The 21082-nt window shown below is 37.5% G+C and overlaps 1 protein-coding gene, 2 non-coding genes and 1 pseudogene across 3 annotated transcripts; all 4 read left to right on the top strand.

The window, feature by feature from the left end:
• The first annotated feature begins 22 nt into the window (after positions 1-22).
• LOC113304838 lies at positions 23-5592 on the top strand (annotated as a pseudogene).
• A 255-nt stretch (positions 5593-5847) lies between these two features.
• LOC113304828 lies at positions 5848-18684 on the top strand. The gene is made up of 14 exons (XM_026553971.1): positions 5848-6365; positions 6466-7618; positions 7891-8617; positions 9750-10245; positions 10761-10906; positions 11044-14508; positions 14615-14833; positions 15024-15224; positions 15391-15591; positions 15705-15863; positions 16495-16866; positions 17019-17493; positions 17616-17712; positions 17948-18684. Exons 1-14 carry the CDS (start codon positions 6227-6229, stop codon positions 18150-18152), a joined length of 8055 nt encoding a protein of 2684 aa, XP_026409756.1. The 5' UTR covers positions 5848-6226; the 3' UTR covers positions 18153-18684.
• On the top strand, positions 8765-8872 carry LOC113342299. Its single transcript, XR_003356586.1, has one exon. It is a non-coding gene; the product is annotated as a small nucleolar RNA snoR103 (small nucleolar RNA).
• LOC113342307 lies at positions 9013-9116 on the top strand. Its single transcript, XR_003356591.1, has one exon. It is a non-coding gene; the product is annotated as a small nucleolar RNA snoR103 (small nucleolar RNA).
• Positions 18685-21082: the final 2398 nt, after the last annotated feature.

The raw sequence follows: 21082 nt of genomic DNA, 5'->3' as shown, positions 1-21082 counted from the left end.
CCTTGCGATTTATTCTGTTTTAATTGGGTTTGGACAATATCCTGAAAAAAAAAGAAACTAACTTGGAATTTTGATTGTATTATGTTTTGGTGATCAGTTAGATTAGAATGAAAGACTCGCATTGAGAAGGATTTTAGACGATGCTGCTAGCCTGCTGCACATGCGATTCAGTAAATCAAGGTACACCCAACATCTCATGAGGTCCAATAACTTGGAATTTAAAATGTGGATATTATTGAAGATCAGACTTTTAGTAGATTAAATTGTAAAGTTATCCTGATTCCTCACATGGAAAATTTGGTTCAAGAATTATGTTAAGGGTTAGCTAATTTTTTGGTCTAATTTTTTGACTCAAACAGACAACTGTGAAGCGATCTAATGTCAGAACACAACTACAAGACCGAATGACGGAGATCCAAGATACATCTACAAGAAACAAGAAACTGTGTTTTAATTGTGGGAAAATTGCCAGTAAGTCCAGAGGATGAAATACATGCTTCGAGGATATACTTGATTTTGGCTAAATATTTATGTGTTGAGTAGGTCCAATCGGACCAATCCTTACTGCTGTCTTATTGTTTACCATTTGCTGGTGCTTGATAGAGTTGTATGAGATAAAGGTGGCATGTTATGGAAGATTGTAGGTGCTTGATAGCTCAAACAACATACAATTGCAGCAACCTGTTTTGGAAGATTGCAGGTGCTTCATAGAGCTGTACAACATAAAGCAACCATGTTTTGGAAGATTGCAGGTGCCAAGCAGCCGTATTTTAGAAAGTTGCTGGTGACTCTAATTCTATTTTGTATTTCTCGAACTTTCAAGAGGTGATTGTTTTTGTATTGATCGTGTTTGTGGATTTTCTTTTTGTTATGGTGCAGGTGAATGGTCCAAGAACTCCAATGCTTTCTGGTCAGTAATATATACGTAATAGTTTGTAGGTGTGAAGTCAAGTTTTGGTGGCTTTACTGGGAACCCAAATGTCATTTTACCAAAATCTTAATTTTGTTAATATACATCAGAATCTGAACAACATATTAGTGGTCTCGGATTGTTTTGAGAACTGACCAATTATTTAACATTTTATATGAGTTTCTAAAGTCATTACTGAATAATGATTGTATGTGGTTATGCAGTGCTTTCCTAATTCGAGATGAGAAGATTTTGACTAAGAAGAGGTAACTTTGCACTACTCGCAAATCCCAGAAATAATAGTGTCAATTACTTAGTGGTGCCTGGCTGTGCATCTTGAATGAATCCATTTTGGCCCTTCAAAGTAGATGCATGAAGTGGTATTGGTTCCAAGGCAACACATACTCTGCATTAGGTAGCCTTTTCATAGTCGCTGAAGTTATGCATTTGAATGAATGATTTGTGTACACGAGGTGACTGAATAATGAAATGTGGTGGATCAAGATATATTTAACCAGCGTAACGAGCATCTGTAATTTCGTTTAGGTTCATATACATCAGTTATCTGGCTAATGCTTACAATGAAAGTCGATAAGTGATAACAACTGTATGCCATTTTTATGGTCTTGAGTTATTAATCAGCAGGAAAGCTACACAAGGAGTGTATGAAGATAGATAGTTGAAGTTGATAACAAACAGGTTCACTGTACAATTTCTCATTTGAGAGAATTTATTGCGTATGTCAACAATGTTTCATCATTCTCTATGGATTTAAATAAAGTAGTAACCGGCATCTGCTGCAACTACGTGATGATATAGGTGCTAGAAGGTAAAGTTGGATTTTATTGTTCTTTTTGCCTTCATTGGCCTCTGTGAATAAAGATATACATACTAACCTAATGCAGTTATACAATTTGATAATTAACCTATTCGGTTATACACATTGATAATAATTTGTCCATTGCTGCAAACTATGTCCAGGAAATATCTCCAGAACCCGCTCAATGTACTACTCAGCTGGATGTGATTACTATGGTATGGCTCAGGGAGGTGACTACATAGATGCAGATCATACAAGCAATTCAATTATTACTTGACAGGCTCACAGACTGTTAAGACTTTGCTTTTCAGGTATGTGTGTGTATTAGCAGCTTTTGAGCCGCAACAATCTGTTTTACACCTTTCAGTTCTGACTACTTATGGGGTTGTAATCCGCAGGGAGTAGGATTGTTGCAGCAATTACCAAGTCAACGTTTGGTTGGATCACAAGGTAGATGCTTGGTTCTTATTATTAAAAAATAAACTACCTAGGTTCACCTTACTATAGACAAGTTCTTCACTGTATGTAACAAGTTTCTCCTCTCCTCTAGCATGGAAAAGCCACATCCCTCCAGACAGTGGATTTTTAGAAAATACAATAGAAAAAGTTGTGAAGTCTGCATTGTCTATTTTACACTTCAACTTTATGGGTTGTATTGCGGGACCAAGAGGAAATCTATCTTAAGCGAGTTGATACAAAATGAAACAAAATCAGGGAAGAAATTTGGAAAGATTTGTATGGGTATGATAGCAAACATGAAACTTTTAAAGATTGTGCTAATAAGAAAGTGAGTTAAATACTTCAGTATTCCAAACGAGTTAAAAAAGATGCGGATGTGAGTAATATTTTCAGGTAGTTCCACACTGCATACGTTGATGCAGTTTCAAATCCAAACTAAAGAGAATCTGAGATGTAGAGTAGAAATAAATTTTGAATACAGGAACGTTTGAACTGTTTCCTTTACAACTTAATACTGATTACTGCAAGTCTTAAAATATTTAGGATGTGGCTAACATAGGAACATTTGAACTATTCTCATCTGAAATTAGTTGTGCACTTTTAATTAGGGATCTGGGGCCTTGAAGAAAGGATCTTGAATCATTTCTTAGAGGCATAGAAAAGATTATATGCTGTTCATTTTGTTGGAAATTTGTTATTGAAGTCCGAACTCTAGGTTTGATTAGTCATTGACTGTACGGGTCTTTATGCATGTAGACTTTCTGCTGTAGAGTTGTAACTTGTACACCAATTCGAAAATGAATTACTCCAGTTGAGAATGATACTTGGTGGCCTATTTATCAGATCTCTTCAGATGTACAGATAATATTTTTAGCTTTTTGTCATAATCTGATCTGTAAGCGTTCGTATTTATTTCCAACTTGCTAATGGGGTTTCTAGGTGACATACAGGAACAGGTAGTTTGTTTTTGGTAATCTCTTAGATATGTAAGATAGTCTATGTGAGTTTGGTCGTTACTTATTTGTTCCTGAAAGTTTAAGTGTAGCTACTTGGTACGGAGTACTGTAAGCAATAAGCATACAGTTAGTTCTGTCCTTGTCGGGCCCTTGAAGGAATCTCCTAAAACTTCAAGGTGGTCATATTATGCTGTTTTAATATGGCATTCAGTAGTGGTTGCACTTAAATGATTTGAGTTATGCAAGTTTTCCCATTTATTTTGTATTTGCAGACAGCAGTGCCTATAGTTACACATGTATGGATCACTACATATTCGCAACTCCATTTCGTGTTACACGGGATTATTATTTCCTTGGTCGGCATCATACCCTTGAGTGTAAAGAATGAGCAGGAAAAGCTGAGTATGATTATGTAAGTTTGCAGCTCCATTGTCAACAACTCTCTGTAAATTCCACTTCTCTGTTAAAAATAAGCAAGTTACTTACCAAGACTTTGTTCTTTCTTTGAAACCATGGTAAGCATAACGGGATCTCTATCTTTCTCATCCAATCAGGGATGCTAGGTACACTTCAAGCTCTCTGGGAAGTCTTTTCTTTATTCACAAATACCCAAATGGGGTGAGAATTCAAACATAGCATTCCTTAAGAAGCACATGAGAGCATCCTTTGTAGAACGTCCTAAGCCCTGGGTTACAAATATTACTGTCGATAGTATTAACTCAGGAGACTTCTTAGCCATATCAAAAATCCGTGGGCGATGGGGTGCTTTCGAGACCTTGGAAAAGTGGGTTACTGGAACTTATGTTGAGCATACTGCAGTTTGCTTGAAGGATCCTGAAGGAAATCTTTGGGTTGGAAAATCTGGTCACGAAAATGAGGAGTAAGACAATGCTCATGAATGCCGCTATTTTTTGGTAAAAAGAAACATATATTGTACAAGTTTTGATGTATTTTTTAATGTCTATTCTTGGCGGAAGATATTATTGTGATGACGCCATGGGATGAATGGTGGAGGTTTGAGCTTACCGAAGATGACTCTAATCCTCATATTGCATTGCTACCTTTGCACCCTGACGTCCGGGTCAAATTTAACGAGACTGCAGCGTGGGAGTATGCAAAGAGCATGATAGGGAAACCATACAGTTATAATAACATGATCTTTAGCTGTATAGACATTGTCGATGGGAATTTCCCACCACCACTGGATGCACATCTGGTATTCCTTCGTTTCCTGTATCAGTATGAGGATTTCCTTTTCATGTACTGTAGTCTAGTAATGATGCATTCATCCCTTTATGTACTCCGTGTTCCAACACGTGGATTTGATGCTCCAGTTGCTTCAGTTATGACTATGTGGAATCAACTAAAGCCAGCATATGCTTCTGACATGTGGAGTGATGCATCGAATACATGACTTGGGAGCAAGGTATCCAAATTTAATAAATACACCGACTGAAATAAATAAAAACTGATACACCCATCTTCGCTTCTGTTATTTGTGGAAAGTATAGCCTAACCAGGATTTTGTAATACCTGTGAAAGACTGAAAATTTAATAAAGAGAATGATGATGAAAGTAGTGTATAATCACTGAAGAAAAAACTGTATATGTTTCTTGCAGAATCTTAGTCTTCCGGAGGTTCTGTAGAAACAGAAATACGTGGATTGCCCTTCGATAAATTGCTGAGTATACCTGAACAAGACGAATGGGTTTATTCTGATGGGAAATTTCGCTTCTTGTATTGCCTTCGTTCTCGAAATGTATAAAGCGGCAGGGTTATTTGGTCCAATTGCAAGCTCTGTCATAGTCACTGAATTCACGGTAAGCACTGAGAAAACTAGTTTTAAATCTCTGCTCATACTACCAAGTATATTACCTGTTTAGCGTTGGGGGAACAAGCTTTTTTTTCCCTCCCAAGTGCTGTCTAAATGGAATCCCTTTAAGTATTTCTTGTTCTTCGTTGTCAATGCATGATTCTTTGCCTTGTCGAAATATTCAGATAAAAGATGCCTACGTACTCAAGTTTTTCGAAGATGGCTTGAGCCGCCTGCCAACATGGTGCAACAACGGGGACAATGTGAAGCTTCCTTCCTGTCAAATTAAAGGCAAGTACAGAATGGAACTACCTGAGTACAATACGATGGAGCCATATCCCCACATGAATGAGAGATGTGCAAGTTTACCCCCTAAATACTAATCAGCGAAGTGCTGCGATATTTTCTTCACTGTTTTTGAAATTGTCTGCATTCAGTCTTGCATGTATGCCTTGAATAGTTGAATTAGTCCGCAAGTCACACTGTGTTAGCTGTATGATATATAGATGTGAAAAATGTTACCTAATGAACATTAGAATTGCTTGGAGAAGTTCTAAAAGTCAACTAGCTTGTACAGTTCTGATGATTGTATATTTGGAATGAGTTAAGCTGTTGCATATTTTTCTCGGTTTTTCATATTTTTCTCAGTTCCACACTCTCTTTAACAGTGCGTTTGGTTCAAGTTATTTACATAATTCTATTGCAGGGTAATCTGAGATGAAGCCATACTTTCCAATTCAAACGTTCCTGTACTTCAGTATAAAGAATCAAACTTTGTTTCACTGTAAAACCAACTCTTGAAAGGTTTTAGACCTGCCACCATGAGCTATTACATTCCGCGCACCTCCCACATGATCGCATATGGCATCAAAGGGAATAACAACTTACTTCTTCTGCTTAACGATCTAACCCGCTGGCCTTTAAAATATTCAACTGTGTAGCTAATAAAGTAGAAGCGAAAAAATTCTTCCAAGTCAAGCCACAGTGAAGAAATAGAAGCGAAAAAATTCTTCCAAGTTAAGCCACAGTGAAGAAAAAGAAAAGATGATGAGCAAGTCTCAAAGACACGTGCAGCGCACGTGCCTCCTATTAAGAAATTTGAAAAGCCGCAACAAAAAGCAAGTACATTGAGAGAAAAAACATAAACCCTACACCAAACAGGCCGTGAATGAGTTAACCTAAAACCCCGACTCCCTCCAAAAACCCTGCTCCTATTTTTCCTCTTTTCTCTTATTACAGACCAAACGATTGAACAACCTATTGTTCAATGGAGGAAACAAGCTCGATGTCAAAGGAAGAAGATTCAAAAAGTGAAATAGGAATGGAAGATTACACGGAAATCAGTGACGTCGATGATGATATTCAAATAGGAATTGACGAGGATATTAATCAAGACGAAATCCAAGGTTTCTGCTTTCTTCAATCGCCCAATTAATATTGATATGTTTTTTTATTTTTTTAATTTTTTTGGGAAAATTATTCACCACATTGATATTGATTTTGCAGAAGAAGATGAGATGGAAGTAGAGAAAGAAAAAATTCTTCCCAAATTTGATGAAGCAAAACTGAGAGAGCTATTGCGTAACTTAAAATCGGTTGAAGTTAAAATTTATTCAGAGGCTGCAAAAGAGTTTATTAAGCTATTAAGAGGAGATACAGGAGGTGAAATACTCCGTCACTATGTACAAGCTTCACCATTATGTATTGAGCTCGAGGAAACTTGGAATTCTCGGAAAGGGAAATCTGAAGTTTCAAAGATTATATCGTTGATTACTGCAATTTTGGAACACCCTGATGGGAAATTTATATCAGGTAATAAAGAGACATTAATTATTAGTCAGAAGCTTGACAAGTTTGCTCGTCTCATTATTAAATCCGAGTCATCCAAAGAAGAAAAGGATGGCTTGCTGAAAGAAAAGAAATCTAAGTTACCAGATGTTTATGAAGAGTTGAAGAGTAAGGAAGGAAGACGGCAAAATGCAGCTTTGTTGCTAATGGCTGCAATTGTTAAACGCGGTGTAGGTTTGGGTTCGGAGGTTGCTGAGCACTTTGACTTCAAGCTTCCTGTTTTTGCTAGTCTAGCAGAATATAAGAAGAATAAGGTTGAAAACAGAAAGCATTCCACCAGAAAATCCTTCATCAAGTTCGCACTCTCATTTTTAGAAGTTGGGAATCCGAGATTGTTGAGATGGGTCTTACAGCAGAAGGAAATGTTTTCTGGCATTTTACGTGGACTTGGAAGCGACGATGAGGAGACAGTAGTTTATGTGCTATCTACACTCAGGGATAGAGTTCTAACGCCGGATTCTTTGGTGCCTCCAAGTCTTCGGAGTGTTCTCTTTGGAAGTGTTACCTTGGAACAATTATCTAGCATTTCGGGTAATCCGGTAGATGGACCTTCTGCCGACGTTGCACATGTAGTTCTAGTTATGGTTTGCACTGATCCTCAGAATGGGCTGATGCCAGATCAAAAGGGTGTTACAAATCCATTAAAGGGTAATCGAAAGCGCCTCTTGGATCTCATGAAAAAGCTAAATGCAAAAGATAATGGTTATCACAAGGATCTTCTTTTGGAAATTGTTAACGGGAGGCCTTCTTTTGGTTCAGCATACATGGATGAGTTACCTTACAATCTCGAGCCTCGTTCATCTGATAACTGGTAATCTTTTGTTTATTTTATTTTTAATATTTAAGATAGTTTATTCCGTAAGATATCACTGTTAAGGTCTACATTCAGTTACAAATGTAAGTCTCCCTAAAAGATAAGAAAATCCCTTTATTCAGTATCCCATCTAGTGCCTGGAAGTCGCATATGGATATGACATTGTATTTCATATAGATGCATGCTTGCTGCTCTCCAAAAATCTTTTTGGCATTCATTTGTTAGCACCTCCTCCTTTTAAATTACCCATAACATTAAATGGCTTTCAGGTTTGCTGCTGTTTCTTTGGTGTCAGACTTGATTTCTTCCACAAGCACTAGTTTTAGTTTTGGTGCTCCTGCTTCCCAGATACATGATCCACCTACATTAGATAGTCCTGAGGTACAATGTATGCTGAAATGTATTATTCCCCGTGCGTTTAGTCGGGGTGTCATCAATAGGGGATTGCAACATGAAGATCTTTATGTGAAGCATGGTAGTGTGAGGCTTCTTTTAGAGGCCTTAAAATCATTAGAAAACTTAGTTGGTTCTGTAGATTATAATTCTCGTTCCAACAATTCAATGGTGCATAAATGGTTGAATCTCAAGCAAGACATTCAAGACGAAGCCAGAGCTGTGTTACCCGACCCTCAAGTTTTGTTTAAATTGCTTTCTGACGAGAAAAAAGAGAAGGAGCAAAAAAATGATCCCAAGCGTTGCAATAAAAAGATGAAAAGGTCAACGAACTTTGAATGCCATGCTGGTGCGAAGAAATCAAAAATTGATCGCATTGACGGTGATATTGATATCCTTATTGGTGGAATAAGTAGTGAACCCGATAATGCTATGCTTTGTAAGACTGAGAGCATTATGGATGAACTGATTATAGACCAGGTGGAAAATAAAAAGGAGTCGGCTGATGTTATTGCTGGTATTTGGGGATTTCAGAGAGTTGAACAACAAGATGCAGAAATATGTTTCCACTCCAAGGTTCTTGATGTGCTTGCTCTATACCTAGTAAGTCCTCTCTCAAAAACCTCTTAAATAGTCTGTAGAAGTATTATGCCTTTGATATGTGTTTTTCCTCTCGAAAATATCCCTTCTCAAGTCCAAAATTTAATAACTTTGGTAGTTTGGATTGTGTGTCCTAATTCTTAGCATGACATGCAAATGGTGTACTTGCTGTAAATATGGACAAATATTAATTTTTGTGGGCTTTTAGGTGGGCATACTTTAAGTTTTTGGTTGTTCATAAAGGACCTGCATACATAATCTGCAATGGTGTGATTATGGTGAAATTATTTTTAATTTATAAGTATTAGGCTATTAGCTCATATTATTCTTAGGCAAACATTTTTTCTGGAAAATTTAGTACTCCCTCGAGGTCAATGTCCTAATTCTTGGCAGGTCATTTAAAGAATATGCTTTGCTGTAAATATGGACAGACAGTAATATGTGTAGATTTAGGTGGGCAACGATGAGTTAATTGGTGCCCATGAAGGACTTACACACATGGAGCTTGTGTTGGATCATAGGTTATTGGAAAAAAAGTTGTAGCTGTGATCAGATGTAGGGGTGAACAGTTGTACTGTCTATTTGTTTCATCTCATATTGTATGTTGTTGTGGAGATGCTATGATCTTCTCTAATGGAAAACCCTGGTTCCCTATGTGTGTTGCTGATAGAAGCACATGGCAGACACTTGATTTTCAACAAAATCATTCAGTAGCCAGTTTGTGTTTTGTTTGATATATGGACAATGGTTATTTCACAATGTGTCATTTTTATATTTTGAATGGTAAGAGTTGATATCACCATCAAACCTTAGGAATTTCCATATGCACAAAAGGAACTAACGACAATCTCTAAAAAACAGAGGACCGCCTATGTATTTTTTCTAACTACCTATGTGCGCTGATATTCCAGTCTTGACAGTATATGTCAAACATCACTTTTAGAGTTTATGGAAATAGCTTAAGAAAATATTTCTAAGTTTAAAAGAAGGATGAAAAACATCACTTTTGTTTGGACGCGTGAAGTGTTTCACTGTTTTAACTGCTTATTGTCATTCTATTAGTAGGATGGAAAACAAAGTCATGCACCAGTTTACCATGTGGTATGCCTTCTAATATGATTTATCTTTCATGCAGCGCACCATGCCTAACACTTTAGAGGGTTCATATGATTTCTTTAAGGAGCTTCCAAGCGACCCTTTTACATTGTCAAGTAACCAGCAGCAATCCTTATTGCCTCTTTTAATAGAATATATTGGATGGTCTCCTGAGAGGAAAGTCCCCATCAGACCCCCTGAAGCACTGTACAAGCATCTGCATCCGTTGGTCAATCTCTTGATACGTTCACCAATCAAAGAAATACAAAATCAAGCATATACTCTGGCTCGAGCAGCCATGTTTAGTACTGGTGCCTTTGACAGAGATAATCAAGAAATTGATGCATGGTTCTTGTTTTTACCTGGTTATAGACGAGAGGGGCAGACAGAGGAAGGACAAGGGCATGACCTTTTCGGGGACTTGTTTGGAGTTGTCGTTTCATTTTTCTGTGACGCTGTTTCTACGGTGGGAAATAACTTGTACAAATATCATGATATGGTAAGGTGCAAACTTTCCGAATTAAATGACATCAAAGGTAAGCTATGTGATTGTTTTTATGTATTTTGAGCTTAATTATAACCTCTTTTGCTACTCTGGTTCCGGCATAGTCTTAGTTTATATCGATACTATGTGACATACAGCCCCAAGTGTAACAAAGCAGTCTGAGATCTAACTCCTACTTACTATGATATTAACTTGATATATCTTATCTAGAGCTCGATATAGAAGGTGTAGAAAACTAAATGCATTGTTGTCCTTCCTTTTAGCCTGTAAACTTTCTGTAGACTGGTAAGGGCTGGACCTTTTTGCTTGTGAGTGAACATCTCCTGACCATTTAACCTACAAACAGGTCAGAGTCAGATGTGTTGCTTATCTCGGGTTTCAATAATATGGTCATTCCAAGTTAAACATGCACATTGTGCTGACATGATAAATTATCAAGAGCTTAGTGTGTTGCAATATCTTGGGCTTTAAGCATATATATTTACACTTCTAGCTGAAATGGACAGATACTAGTGCATTGTGTAATGTATACGATTTATCCTGCAGATGCTCCTGATTTCAGCCCTCTTGTCTTCTGTATCCTGGATAAGTGTCTAAGGTTGCTGGAGTCCAGTTCCGGGAAAAAGTTATGTGACAAATCAATGGTATCACTCTATGTGTGCAATACACTAAGTTTTCTCTTGCAGACTCAGGTAATTACTCTCTCTCTCTCTCACACACACACAGAGACATACCTACACAATTTAATTACTACTTAATTTTTTATCTCCTCAAGTACTTTGTCTTGTTTGTTAACACCAGTTTTTTTCACTAACTTTAATTTTGACAGGTTCAAGGAGGGTTGCTACATGCTTTCATTGAGTTCCTTTTAACTCAAAGACTTTGTGACCTATCAAGAAGGAATGGATTTGGGGACTTCACTTCACTTGATGATTCATGCAATTTCCCATGTGAATGGAGGCCATTAAAGAATCTGTTGCTCCTTTCACAAAATGTCTCTAAAAAACAGGCTTGTTGTAACTCTTATTCCATTCCCCAAAGAACTCAAAGTGCAAGTCGTCATCCTTTTGCAAGAACTCTTGATAACATAAAGGAAATCATAAAACGTAGTCAAGGTGGTGATTTAGTGGGTGTAGCCGCAGGTTTCTCCTCTTCAATAATTTGTATAAGTTCTTACGAGATATTAGAAAATTTTCCATCCATCATTACTATATCCCATCTCCTTCTAGGAAAACATCTTCAATTCTTATCTTATCCATTTTTCCTTGAGCAAAATTTTCTCTCTAGAGTTTCTGATCTATGGCCCAATATAGTGTTCTCTGCTTTAGAACATTTTGATACAATTGCTCAGAAGTCCAGATGTAGTTCTTATTCCAGTGAGGAAATCATTTCTACCATGGAAGTTGATTCAATCAAATCTGCTTCCGTTGCATTTAGTTTCTTCCTAAAGGAGGCACCTTTTTATGTGCTATTTTCTTCGGTATTGAGAGTTGGAAATCTTGAATCTTTCGTCTCTTCTAAACTTGTAGACATACTCAAGGTCAAGCTTACTGAAGGTTCACCCGGCGACTTGATTGCATCTCTTCGTCTTGCACTTTTCTGGGCTCATCAGATACAATTATCATTCAGAGTTGACCCGGTAGATGAGCTTGAACGGCCCTTGCAGATTTGCTTTATATGCATAAAGCACATATTGACACAACTTTTTGCTGTCAAATCAAATTTTGATACTTCATCTATCAGTGAGTTTCCTGTATTGGTACCATATCTCCAAGAAGTTGCAAGAATTGTTTTCCATCATCCTGCAGTGATTTTGTCATTATCACAACCTTTGCGCCGCGGTTTGATGCCTGCTTGTGTAAGCCTGGGCAATGGCTCCGAGGATTTTGTAAGCTCATCGAAGTTCAATGTTCACTCGATGGAACATAATATCTTAGAGTTATTGACGACAGTTGCCAATTACTTCTTTTCTTCATACTTGGATCAAGTTGCCGTGACTGAAGTCCAGGATGCAGAAAATAAAAAGCTTTTGAAGATTTTCAAGTCCTTGGTTAGACAGGTTATTTTATTCTTTATGGATAAGTTCGATTGTTGCATTAGGGATAAAGATTCGACCCCCATACTACCAGCTTATCACATAGTTGTTGCTTTAAGTCCTTATATATCTCCTATTGAGTTGCTAGAGCTTGTGCAATGGATTTTTCGTAAAGTTGACCTGATTGACTCAATAGGTTGGAAATCTTTTAAGATTGATGCTTTTGCAGTGGGATGCTATATTTTTGATGCTGCTTTCGATTTGCTATCAAGTTATTTGCATCAAGTCAGCAGAAGAAAAGTGCACTCCTCTTTGCTCTGGGAAGTTAAGGGGGGAAATGTTGACATCAGCCTTCTCCAGGAAACTTACTACAAGGTAATTGAACTTGCCACTACTTCCAAGTTAAGATTCGCTGATACATGCTTGTTGAAGGCTGTGAATACCGTGTATAAGCAAAAAATTATGTTGCCGAAAGAGGATCTGTTTCCACTAGTTATGGCACTATCGAGGGTGATAAAAAGCACTCCCATCGAAATTATTTCTCATTGCATCCACACAACAAGTGCAACCAAGGCAAAACTTTTGTTTCTACTTACAGAAGTAAGTCCCTTGCACTTGACTCTTTTTGGGCAAGTAGTTTTGTCCATCTTGGGTAAAAATTTGCCTTCAACTAGCAACATGGTCGAAGAGAACCATAAATGTGTCATTGCAGATGACGACCTTATACTGCTATTACCTGTTGCTCTATCATACTTGAATTTGAGCATTACTAAGTTCGGCGTTCAGTATCTCAAGTCTTTAGGGGCCATCACTTCGATTTATTCGAGAATACTGTTGGATGGTTTCTTAAATTGGAGGAGTTCTGTATCTAGAACCGTGTTTCAAGAAGAATTCGATGAATCCCCACCATCATCTACTAAAGATCTTCTTAATGTATTCGGGGGTACTCTATATGGAAAAACAATTCACATGTTGAGATACTGTTTTGCTTTAAATGCAGATTCTATTGACAAGAAGAAAAGGAAGGATCTTTTTTGTTCTATGTATTCATCTTCTGGTACAGATGATAGTTTGCTAGATTGTGATGTTGGTGAGATAAATAATTGTTCAATTGATGATTCACTAAACATTGCGATTAGAGCCATAGCAAAAGTATGCTTTTCTAGGTTGCTATTATTTCCAGCGGATAATTTTATTCAGTCTCTGAGGACTAAAAGAGGCGGAGGGTTGAAGGAGATGACTCTTGAAGTTGGTTCCACTAGAAAGGATTCTATGAGATTGAGGTTAATGAGAATCTTGGTCAGTACATTGCGCTCTATTGCCATGAAGTTCCCTGTAGTGACAGATAACTCCGGAAAGTCGAAACGCCCAGAATGTTCAGTGTTCACATTCTTAGAAACTTATATTCTGAGAAACATATCTGAATTGTGTAGGAAGATGCAGACAGAGCTTGTCCAGTTTGATTCACTTCCTTTCTTGGATACATTTTTCTCATCATCTCTTCGGTATAGATTTGAGGATCCTATCACATTGAAAGTGCTCAGGGATGTTGTTATTACACTATCTGAAGGGAAATTTTCTTCTGGTGTCCTTCTTGAACTTATGCAAGCTCACTCTCATTTCATCCCTTCTATTCTATGGACTAACTCGATTTCTGACTCTTCTAGTGTTTTTCATGGTGTAACTCTGTTGAGGCCTTTATCCAGCATATTGAAGTCTCATGTTCTCTTACTTACTGATTTACACATGTCGGATGACAAGATTAATCTTGATTTATCTTCTTCCCATTCGAGAAAGTTGGAAGTGATCAAACTTTTGAGAGTACTTTATCATCTCAAGGCTTGTCAGAATGGCAATGTTGCTCCAGCAGAAGATATCAGCATGGTTCCAAGAGAGTTGCTTTCCTTGCTTCTGTCCTGTTATGGCGCAACAATGGGAAAGGTCGATTTGGAGATATTCAGCCTCATGAGTGATATAGTGTCCGCAGAAGGATCTAATCTAAGCATTAATGAAATGGATTATCTGTGGGGAGGTGCCGCTTTAAAACTTAGACGTGTGAAAGAGCTTGAGTCCACCCATGAGATAATCAATGGTGAAACATGCGAAGAGCGTCGAAGAAGGCAATTTAGGGAGAGTTTTTCGATTGACCAGAATTTATGTGTAGCAACAGTTTTACATTTTCCCAATGAAAGAGTTGACCTTGATAGCCCTACAACAACAAGCAAGCTTCAAGAGGATAACTTGCTGAATATGCTAGAGGTATTTGCTGTTCTTGAAGAGTTCCGTTTAACTAATTTATACTGGATGTCTTTTTTTTTCTTTCCTTTTGTTGTTATTTTCAAGTTAATTACTTCAACTGTTGCAGGAACCGTATCCAAGGATTGATAAGATACAACAGTATGATCCGGCTTTCATCTTACGGTTGTCAATTCATGGTCTATCAATGGGTTACTTTGAGCTTTTGGAATTCGCGGGCCTTGGTTTACTTGCACTATCTATTATGAGCATATCTTCACCTGACCAAGGAATTAGGAAACTGGGTTATGATGCTCTTGGATTATTCACTAACGCCTTATACAAGAAGGTAGGGTTGTTTACCATTACAAGGTGGTGCTAATAAGAAGATTTGATCTTTCTTGATGTGAGATTCTGATATTTTCACAATCTCATGACCTTGGCTATGTGTTTGAATTAGTTTACTGATCAGACATGTATCTCACCAGTTGGTGCAGTTTCAAATATTCTTATATTTTTCAATTCAACGTCGATTGCAGGATGAGCAAAACAAGAAGTCTTTGTCGCCGCTTCGACTTCTTTTATTATCTTTGCAAAATGGTATAACTCAAGAAATGCAAAGAATACCTTCTGTGTCAGCTATTTTCGCTGCTGAAGCTTCTCTAGTATTGTTGGATCCTTCAAGTGATCATCACGTTGCCATATCCGAACTGTTGAGACGCTCGCCGTTGAATTTGAAGGTAGCTATCATACTACATATTTCAACTTTTATTCGTCGATGTGCCTGTGTCATTTATATTCTTTTCACCTACTCATTAAGTTGGAATTGAACTGAACCGGTGTTTATCTTTATACTTCTTTGTTGCATTTGTGAAACAATTAACCCGTAGAATCGCCCATGTGCAGAATATTCCATTATTTGATACATTGTTTGAGAGTTGCTCGATTAAGTTCAAGACAGACAAGCTATGGATACTTCGACTATCCTATTCGGGATTAAATTTGGATGATGATGCTGAAATATTTCAGTCGAAATGTCTTCACAAGATGTTGAGTTTTTATTCGTCTCCTCTCTCTGATTATGAGTCCAAAATTCTCATTCTTCAGGTGGGTTTGTAATGTAACAAGTTCAGATTTAATCATTTAACTTCAATTTTGCTTCACGACACGTGAACGAGATACTCAAATGTATTTGAACTTGTGTGTTGGTTACTTTGCAGATAGTGAAGAAAGCTGTTAAGTTGCATACACTAGCTCGTTATTTAGTCAAGTCATGTGGATTGCTTTCGTGGTTATCATCTGTTTTTTGTTTCTGTGATAAGAGGCTATATGGTGACGATAAGGACCAATCTGTAAAGGCTATGACGATCAGTTTAGAGGTATTTACCGACATCAAAATTTGTTCCCTGCTTACTAGCTTTGTCACATATATAGGTAGTAATAATAATATACGGCAGGACTTTTAAGCTTTTGTTGCTTATGTTTCTATCCTAATGGCAGGAATCTAGAATCCCTTGCTTTAAGTTTTTCTATATGTTTTGTTTCACAATATAGAGAAACTTCATCTTGATCCACAAATCTTAACTTTCCTGTTGTATAATAATCATGGTTTCCTTGTCAGTGGTTTTTAAAAGAAGCTTCTGCAACATTATGTGTAACTAGTAATGTTTTTTCTATTTATTGTGTTTTTCTTTCATTCTTTTAGGTAGACAATGTTAGCACCGTGAACAGTAATCTGATAGCAGTTTAACACCGCGCTTCTTAATGGATGAACATATTTTTCATTTTCTTAATTATGTAAATAAATAATTACACATGTCTAGTAATATATAACGCAGTGGCACTCCTAGTTATTTATAATGCCGTTACATTCCTTTCATATCTTAGTTATCTTTCTTTGTGCTAGTTTTTAGGAGAGGATTGACATGATATGTTAAAACATCTCTATGCAGCAATAAGTATCGGTTAACTTCCTCCCTCCACTAAGTTTAATTTATTGTTTGAACACAGGTCGTCAATGATATTATTTCGCAGAGTACGATTACTAAATTGCTCCAGAACTACCACCTTGAACAGTTATCAGAGCTTTCGTCTCATCTGTACAAATTTATTTTTGAAAATTTAGTGCTGATAAAGCAAAATGCACCGTTGATTCATTTGATTTTGCAAATAGTGGTGACAACTTTGCGGGTTACTCAGAAAAGAGAAATGTTTGAGCCACATTTAAACTTGCCAGATCAGCCGCGATTTAACTTGTCGTATGACAGCTTATTTCCACTGTACCAAGCCATTGATGGTGGACATGACAAAGGATTTGGTCTTACTGCTGACCTTGTGCTGAAGGCCGTACTTACAAGTGCACCGCCTATTCTCAACCGCAGGGTATCATCTTTTTTCTCTTTATGCACTCATCTACAAAGTTCCTTTAGTTTTTGCCGTATGTGCTGAATCATTGTCATTTTTTGATAACTAATGTGTAGCTTTCAAAAGGAAGAACTTTCAACTGTGAAATTGAATTTGATGTTGAATTACAGGATATATCAAAAATCACAAGGTTTGTTAGGTGGGCGATCCCTGTTGCGTCGATGCCATATAGTGAAGAGAAACTTGTACTCAGAGATTCTGAACTCCAATCGACAACCTTTTCCGGGGAACAACAATCTAAAAATACTTTACTTTCAACACTTTTACGATGGGTGGCAGCTTCTGTGATTCTAGGAAGGATATCTAGAACTTCATGCAAAATCGATACCTTTGCTCTGGAAAGTAGAAAGGAGTATACAAAGGAAGAAAGTCTAAAGTCGCTATTGGACAACCTAAGGGAAAGGCATGACAAGGGAATTGATGATGATTTTGATGAAGGGCGAGAAGATGATCATAGTAACATTGTGGGGTTAGCAGTGACAATTTTGTATCTTCAGCAACTCCTTGGAACGAATGACAAAGTAATCCAACCCGTTGTTTCGGCTTTAAGTTTATTACTCCTACCCGATGACTCTGAAAGTGCTGGTAAAAAATATTGTATTTCAATTTTTTATGAAATTTAACATTTAAGGATGGTTACTAATTAGGGTCTTGGCTGATATAATTTTTGGACACTAATTTTTTTGTATGTATGTATATTGAATCAGGAGGAGCAGTTTCTTTGATTGGTGACCAAGGTAGATACTTGGAATCACTGTGTGCAGATATTAGTTGTCCGGCTGAAGCTAATCTTGCTTGGAGATGGTAAAAAATCCTTCATCTTCTTAATTTCTGTTTCCCCTTTCAGTTTCGTGAAAATACTCTTGCTAGAACTAAATACCTGGGTCTGATATGAAAAACCGTAGGAAATCCCAAAAGAAGTAAGAATTTGAGTATTCTGAATTTTATGCAATAGAAGAGAGGACGTCCTAGACGTCTGAACAATAATAAATGCTTTCTTTTGAAGTATCAACCACTCATGTTACATTTGTTTGGACAGGTCATTTGATCGACCATGGGAGGACTCGTCTTCAGAGCTAACAGAGCTGCAGAAGTTTGATGAATACAATGCTTGCGAAACTAGTTTGCTAATATTTTCAAATGCTGTTGGAGGAAGGTTGGTAAATTTGCCTGTTTTATCGCATCAAGATTTGAATGATTCGGGTGTTTTCGGATGGGAGAGAAACATTCTTTCAACAGGTTAACTTTTCAATTAAATCAAATAGCTGAAAATGTGTAAGCTCTTGTGTGTTAGTTGTGACAGCTACATCATCCAGAGTTGCTCATGATTTTACCCAATACTGAGCTTTATGTCTGAGTACAATTTTGTCGAAGTGCTCTGCTCTTGAATGTACAGTCTACTTCAGTATAACAATATAGCCTGTGCATCTGGAGATTTTTGAATCGAGAAAGACATTGCCCAGACAGCCCAAATTTTCTTTCTACTTCTGTTCTCAAATATAGTCGACCGTACTCGATAAGTACCCAATAATGCAGAGAATAGCTCCACACCTGTTCAGTTTCTGTCCTCTTACCGAGTCAGTGCAGCTCAAGTAGTACTGAGCATCTGTGATTAAACTTCAATGATTTCGCCATCTTTGAGGTGCCTAAAGAACTACAGATTCCAGGGATCCAAGGATTCATTTGATTGCTACATTTTTGTTCTAATCTGAAAAGACTTTGAGCTCTTGAGCTTAAACTTTAAATTTCTATCAATTTATGATGATTTATGAGACATCTTTCCCGGCTATTCCACAATGAGCCAAGAATTTTGCTTCACTTGTGACATGCACTTGTAGGGCATGGCTTTAGGTTTTTCTTGAAATAGGGTTCTTGATTCTCCATATTTTGATACCCCATTTCCTTTGCCACAGACAAGTTCCAGTCTTTTTTTTTTTTAATAAAGAAACCAGGATCAACCCTGGAGATACATTTCATTGTCTCTACCTTCCTACAGAAGATTTACCAAAAGAGAGTTAATAAGTGGCTCATCCCACTGTGAATTGAGATTAAGCTCAAGATAGACATTGGCTAACTTTCTTGTCATGAAGTTTTCCGACTCTGGAACGAGACTGAGTTCTTTAAGACTTCTAATATATAGAATAAAGTTTTTGTTTCTTCCTGCCTGCATTGAATGTATGTTCTTTGCGGCTTCTCCTATTCGGTTTCTGACAGCGGATTTTCATGTTGTCACCTTCAACCTCGACTTGCGGGTGGTTTAGTTGATGTGCCCACTAGGTCGTCATGGAAGCTTCCTCCTCTAAATAATCATTTGTACTTGCTTCAACTGTTTTGCATCTTGCCTTGGTGATGTTTCCTGCATGATTAGACACCATTAAACCTATTCCTCCCTCCATGCCGGTACTACTAACCTTTAGGGCTTTATTTATCTTAGCAGCTAATAAGTTTGCATTTACGGGCTTACAGTTTTCTCTAATTTGAACCTCAGGGTTTAAATTTTCCTCCCTCCTACTCCTCCGGCTGCAACTTACCATCTTGATAATATTAAATCTTATTCTCTGGGGGTTAGGTTTTATCTTTCTAAAGACTAAATCACACCTGCACTTCCAGATCTCCCAACAAGTGATTGCCAGGATGTCTGCCCACTCTATGTCCCCTATTTTATCCATTCTATCTCTACTGAACCAGTCCTGGAGCCAACAATGAAAATCAGTATGGTTGTTAGTATAGACAGTGAGTCTAATACCCATATGGCTCAGAACTTTAAAAATGATCTCACAGTTTAAGAATATATGGGTTAGGTTTCATCATGTTTTCCACACATTGGACAACTCTTATTGATGTAAGGTAGAATTCTTGCCACTCTTTCGTTCAGAGGAAGAATGGAATGGATGCACTTCCAAACAAAGGTCTTAACTCTTGGAATTGTATTCATGTTCCAAATCTTTTTCCAAAACTGTTTCAATCCAATATCTTCCTGTTGACCCCTAAGCATGATTTTCTTGTATAAGGACTTAATTGTGAATTTTCCATTCTTCTCCAATTTCCACTTTGTCTCATCCCTTTTGTTTTTGTTGATTTTGATCCTTCTAATTTGATGCTTTGCCTGAGGGTCAAGATACCTTGCCATCTTCAGATCATCCCAGACCCACTTTTCTCCCTCTTTTACCATTTGTTCCTCCACATGAGTGATTTTTATATCTTGTTGAAGTGGTTCTATCAATTGGTGTTGTTGTCCTGGATACCATATGTCCTCCCATATTCTAATGGTTGTTCCATCTCCCACCCTCCATTCAATATTCTCCCTTATTTTTCTCACTTCTCTAATCAAATTCTTCCATACCCACGAATCTCTGTCAGAGCATTTGTACTTATTGTCTAGAAGGTTTGTCTCTGGAAAATACTTACTTTTGTAAATTGACCCCCACAATCCATTTGGTTCTTTCAGCAGTCTCCAAATCACCTTGGCAAGCATTGCAGAGTTAAACTCCCTTAAGTTCAAGAAACCCATTCCTCCTATCTCATTTGGCGTACAAACACCAATCCAAGCCTTCAGAAATACTCCTTTCTTCCTGTTCTCATTCTTACCCCAGAAAAAGTCCCTCTTTTATCCATATTGTGAGTCACTGCAACTGGCACTCTGAAACAATTCATCTGATACATCGGCACTGTGGAAGAAGATGCTTGTATCATGACACCTTTCCCTGCACACGACATGTTTTTTCCTTTCCACTCTTTCAGATTTCCCCCCATTCTGTCTAACATAAACTAACACGACTTGAATTTCGATGTGTGCGTAAATAAAGGGCAACCTAAATATTTATCATTTAGAGAAATTTTCTTCACACCCAGTGTGTTTATGACCTCATTCATAGTGTTCTCGTGAGAATTTAGACTGAAAAAAACACCAGACTTTTCCATGTTTATGAGTTGGCCAGAAGCCAAGCTGAACTCATTCAGCACTTTCAAAATGTTTTCACCCTCTGCCTTACTAGCTTTACTGAAGATCAGTAAGTCGTCCGCAAACAGGAGGTGCGATATTACCGGGGCATTATGTCCCACCTTTATCCCATGTATGAGGTTCAAGTCTTCAGCTTTGGAGATAGCTCTAGATAGCATCTCCATGCATATATGATGAAAAGGTAGGGAGATAATGGATCTCCCTGCCTCAACC

This window comes from Papaver somniferum, chromosome 1 (genome assembly GCF_003573695.1).
Source record: "Papaver somniferum cultivar HN1 chromosome 1, ASM357369v1, whole genome shotgun sequence".
NCBI classification, from domain to species: Eukaryota; Viridiplantae; Streptophyta; class Magnoliopsida; order Ranunculales; family Papaveraceae; genus Papaver; species Papaver somniferum.
Note: the sequence above shows the minus strand (reverse complement) of the source record. Positions and strands in the feature narration are given on the sequence as shown.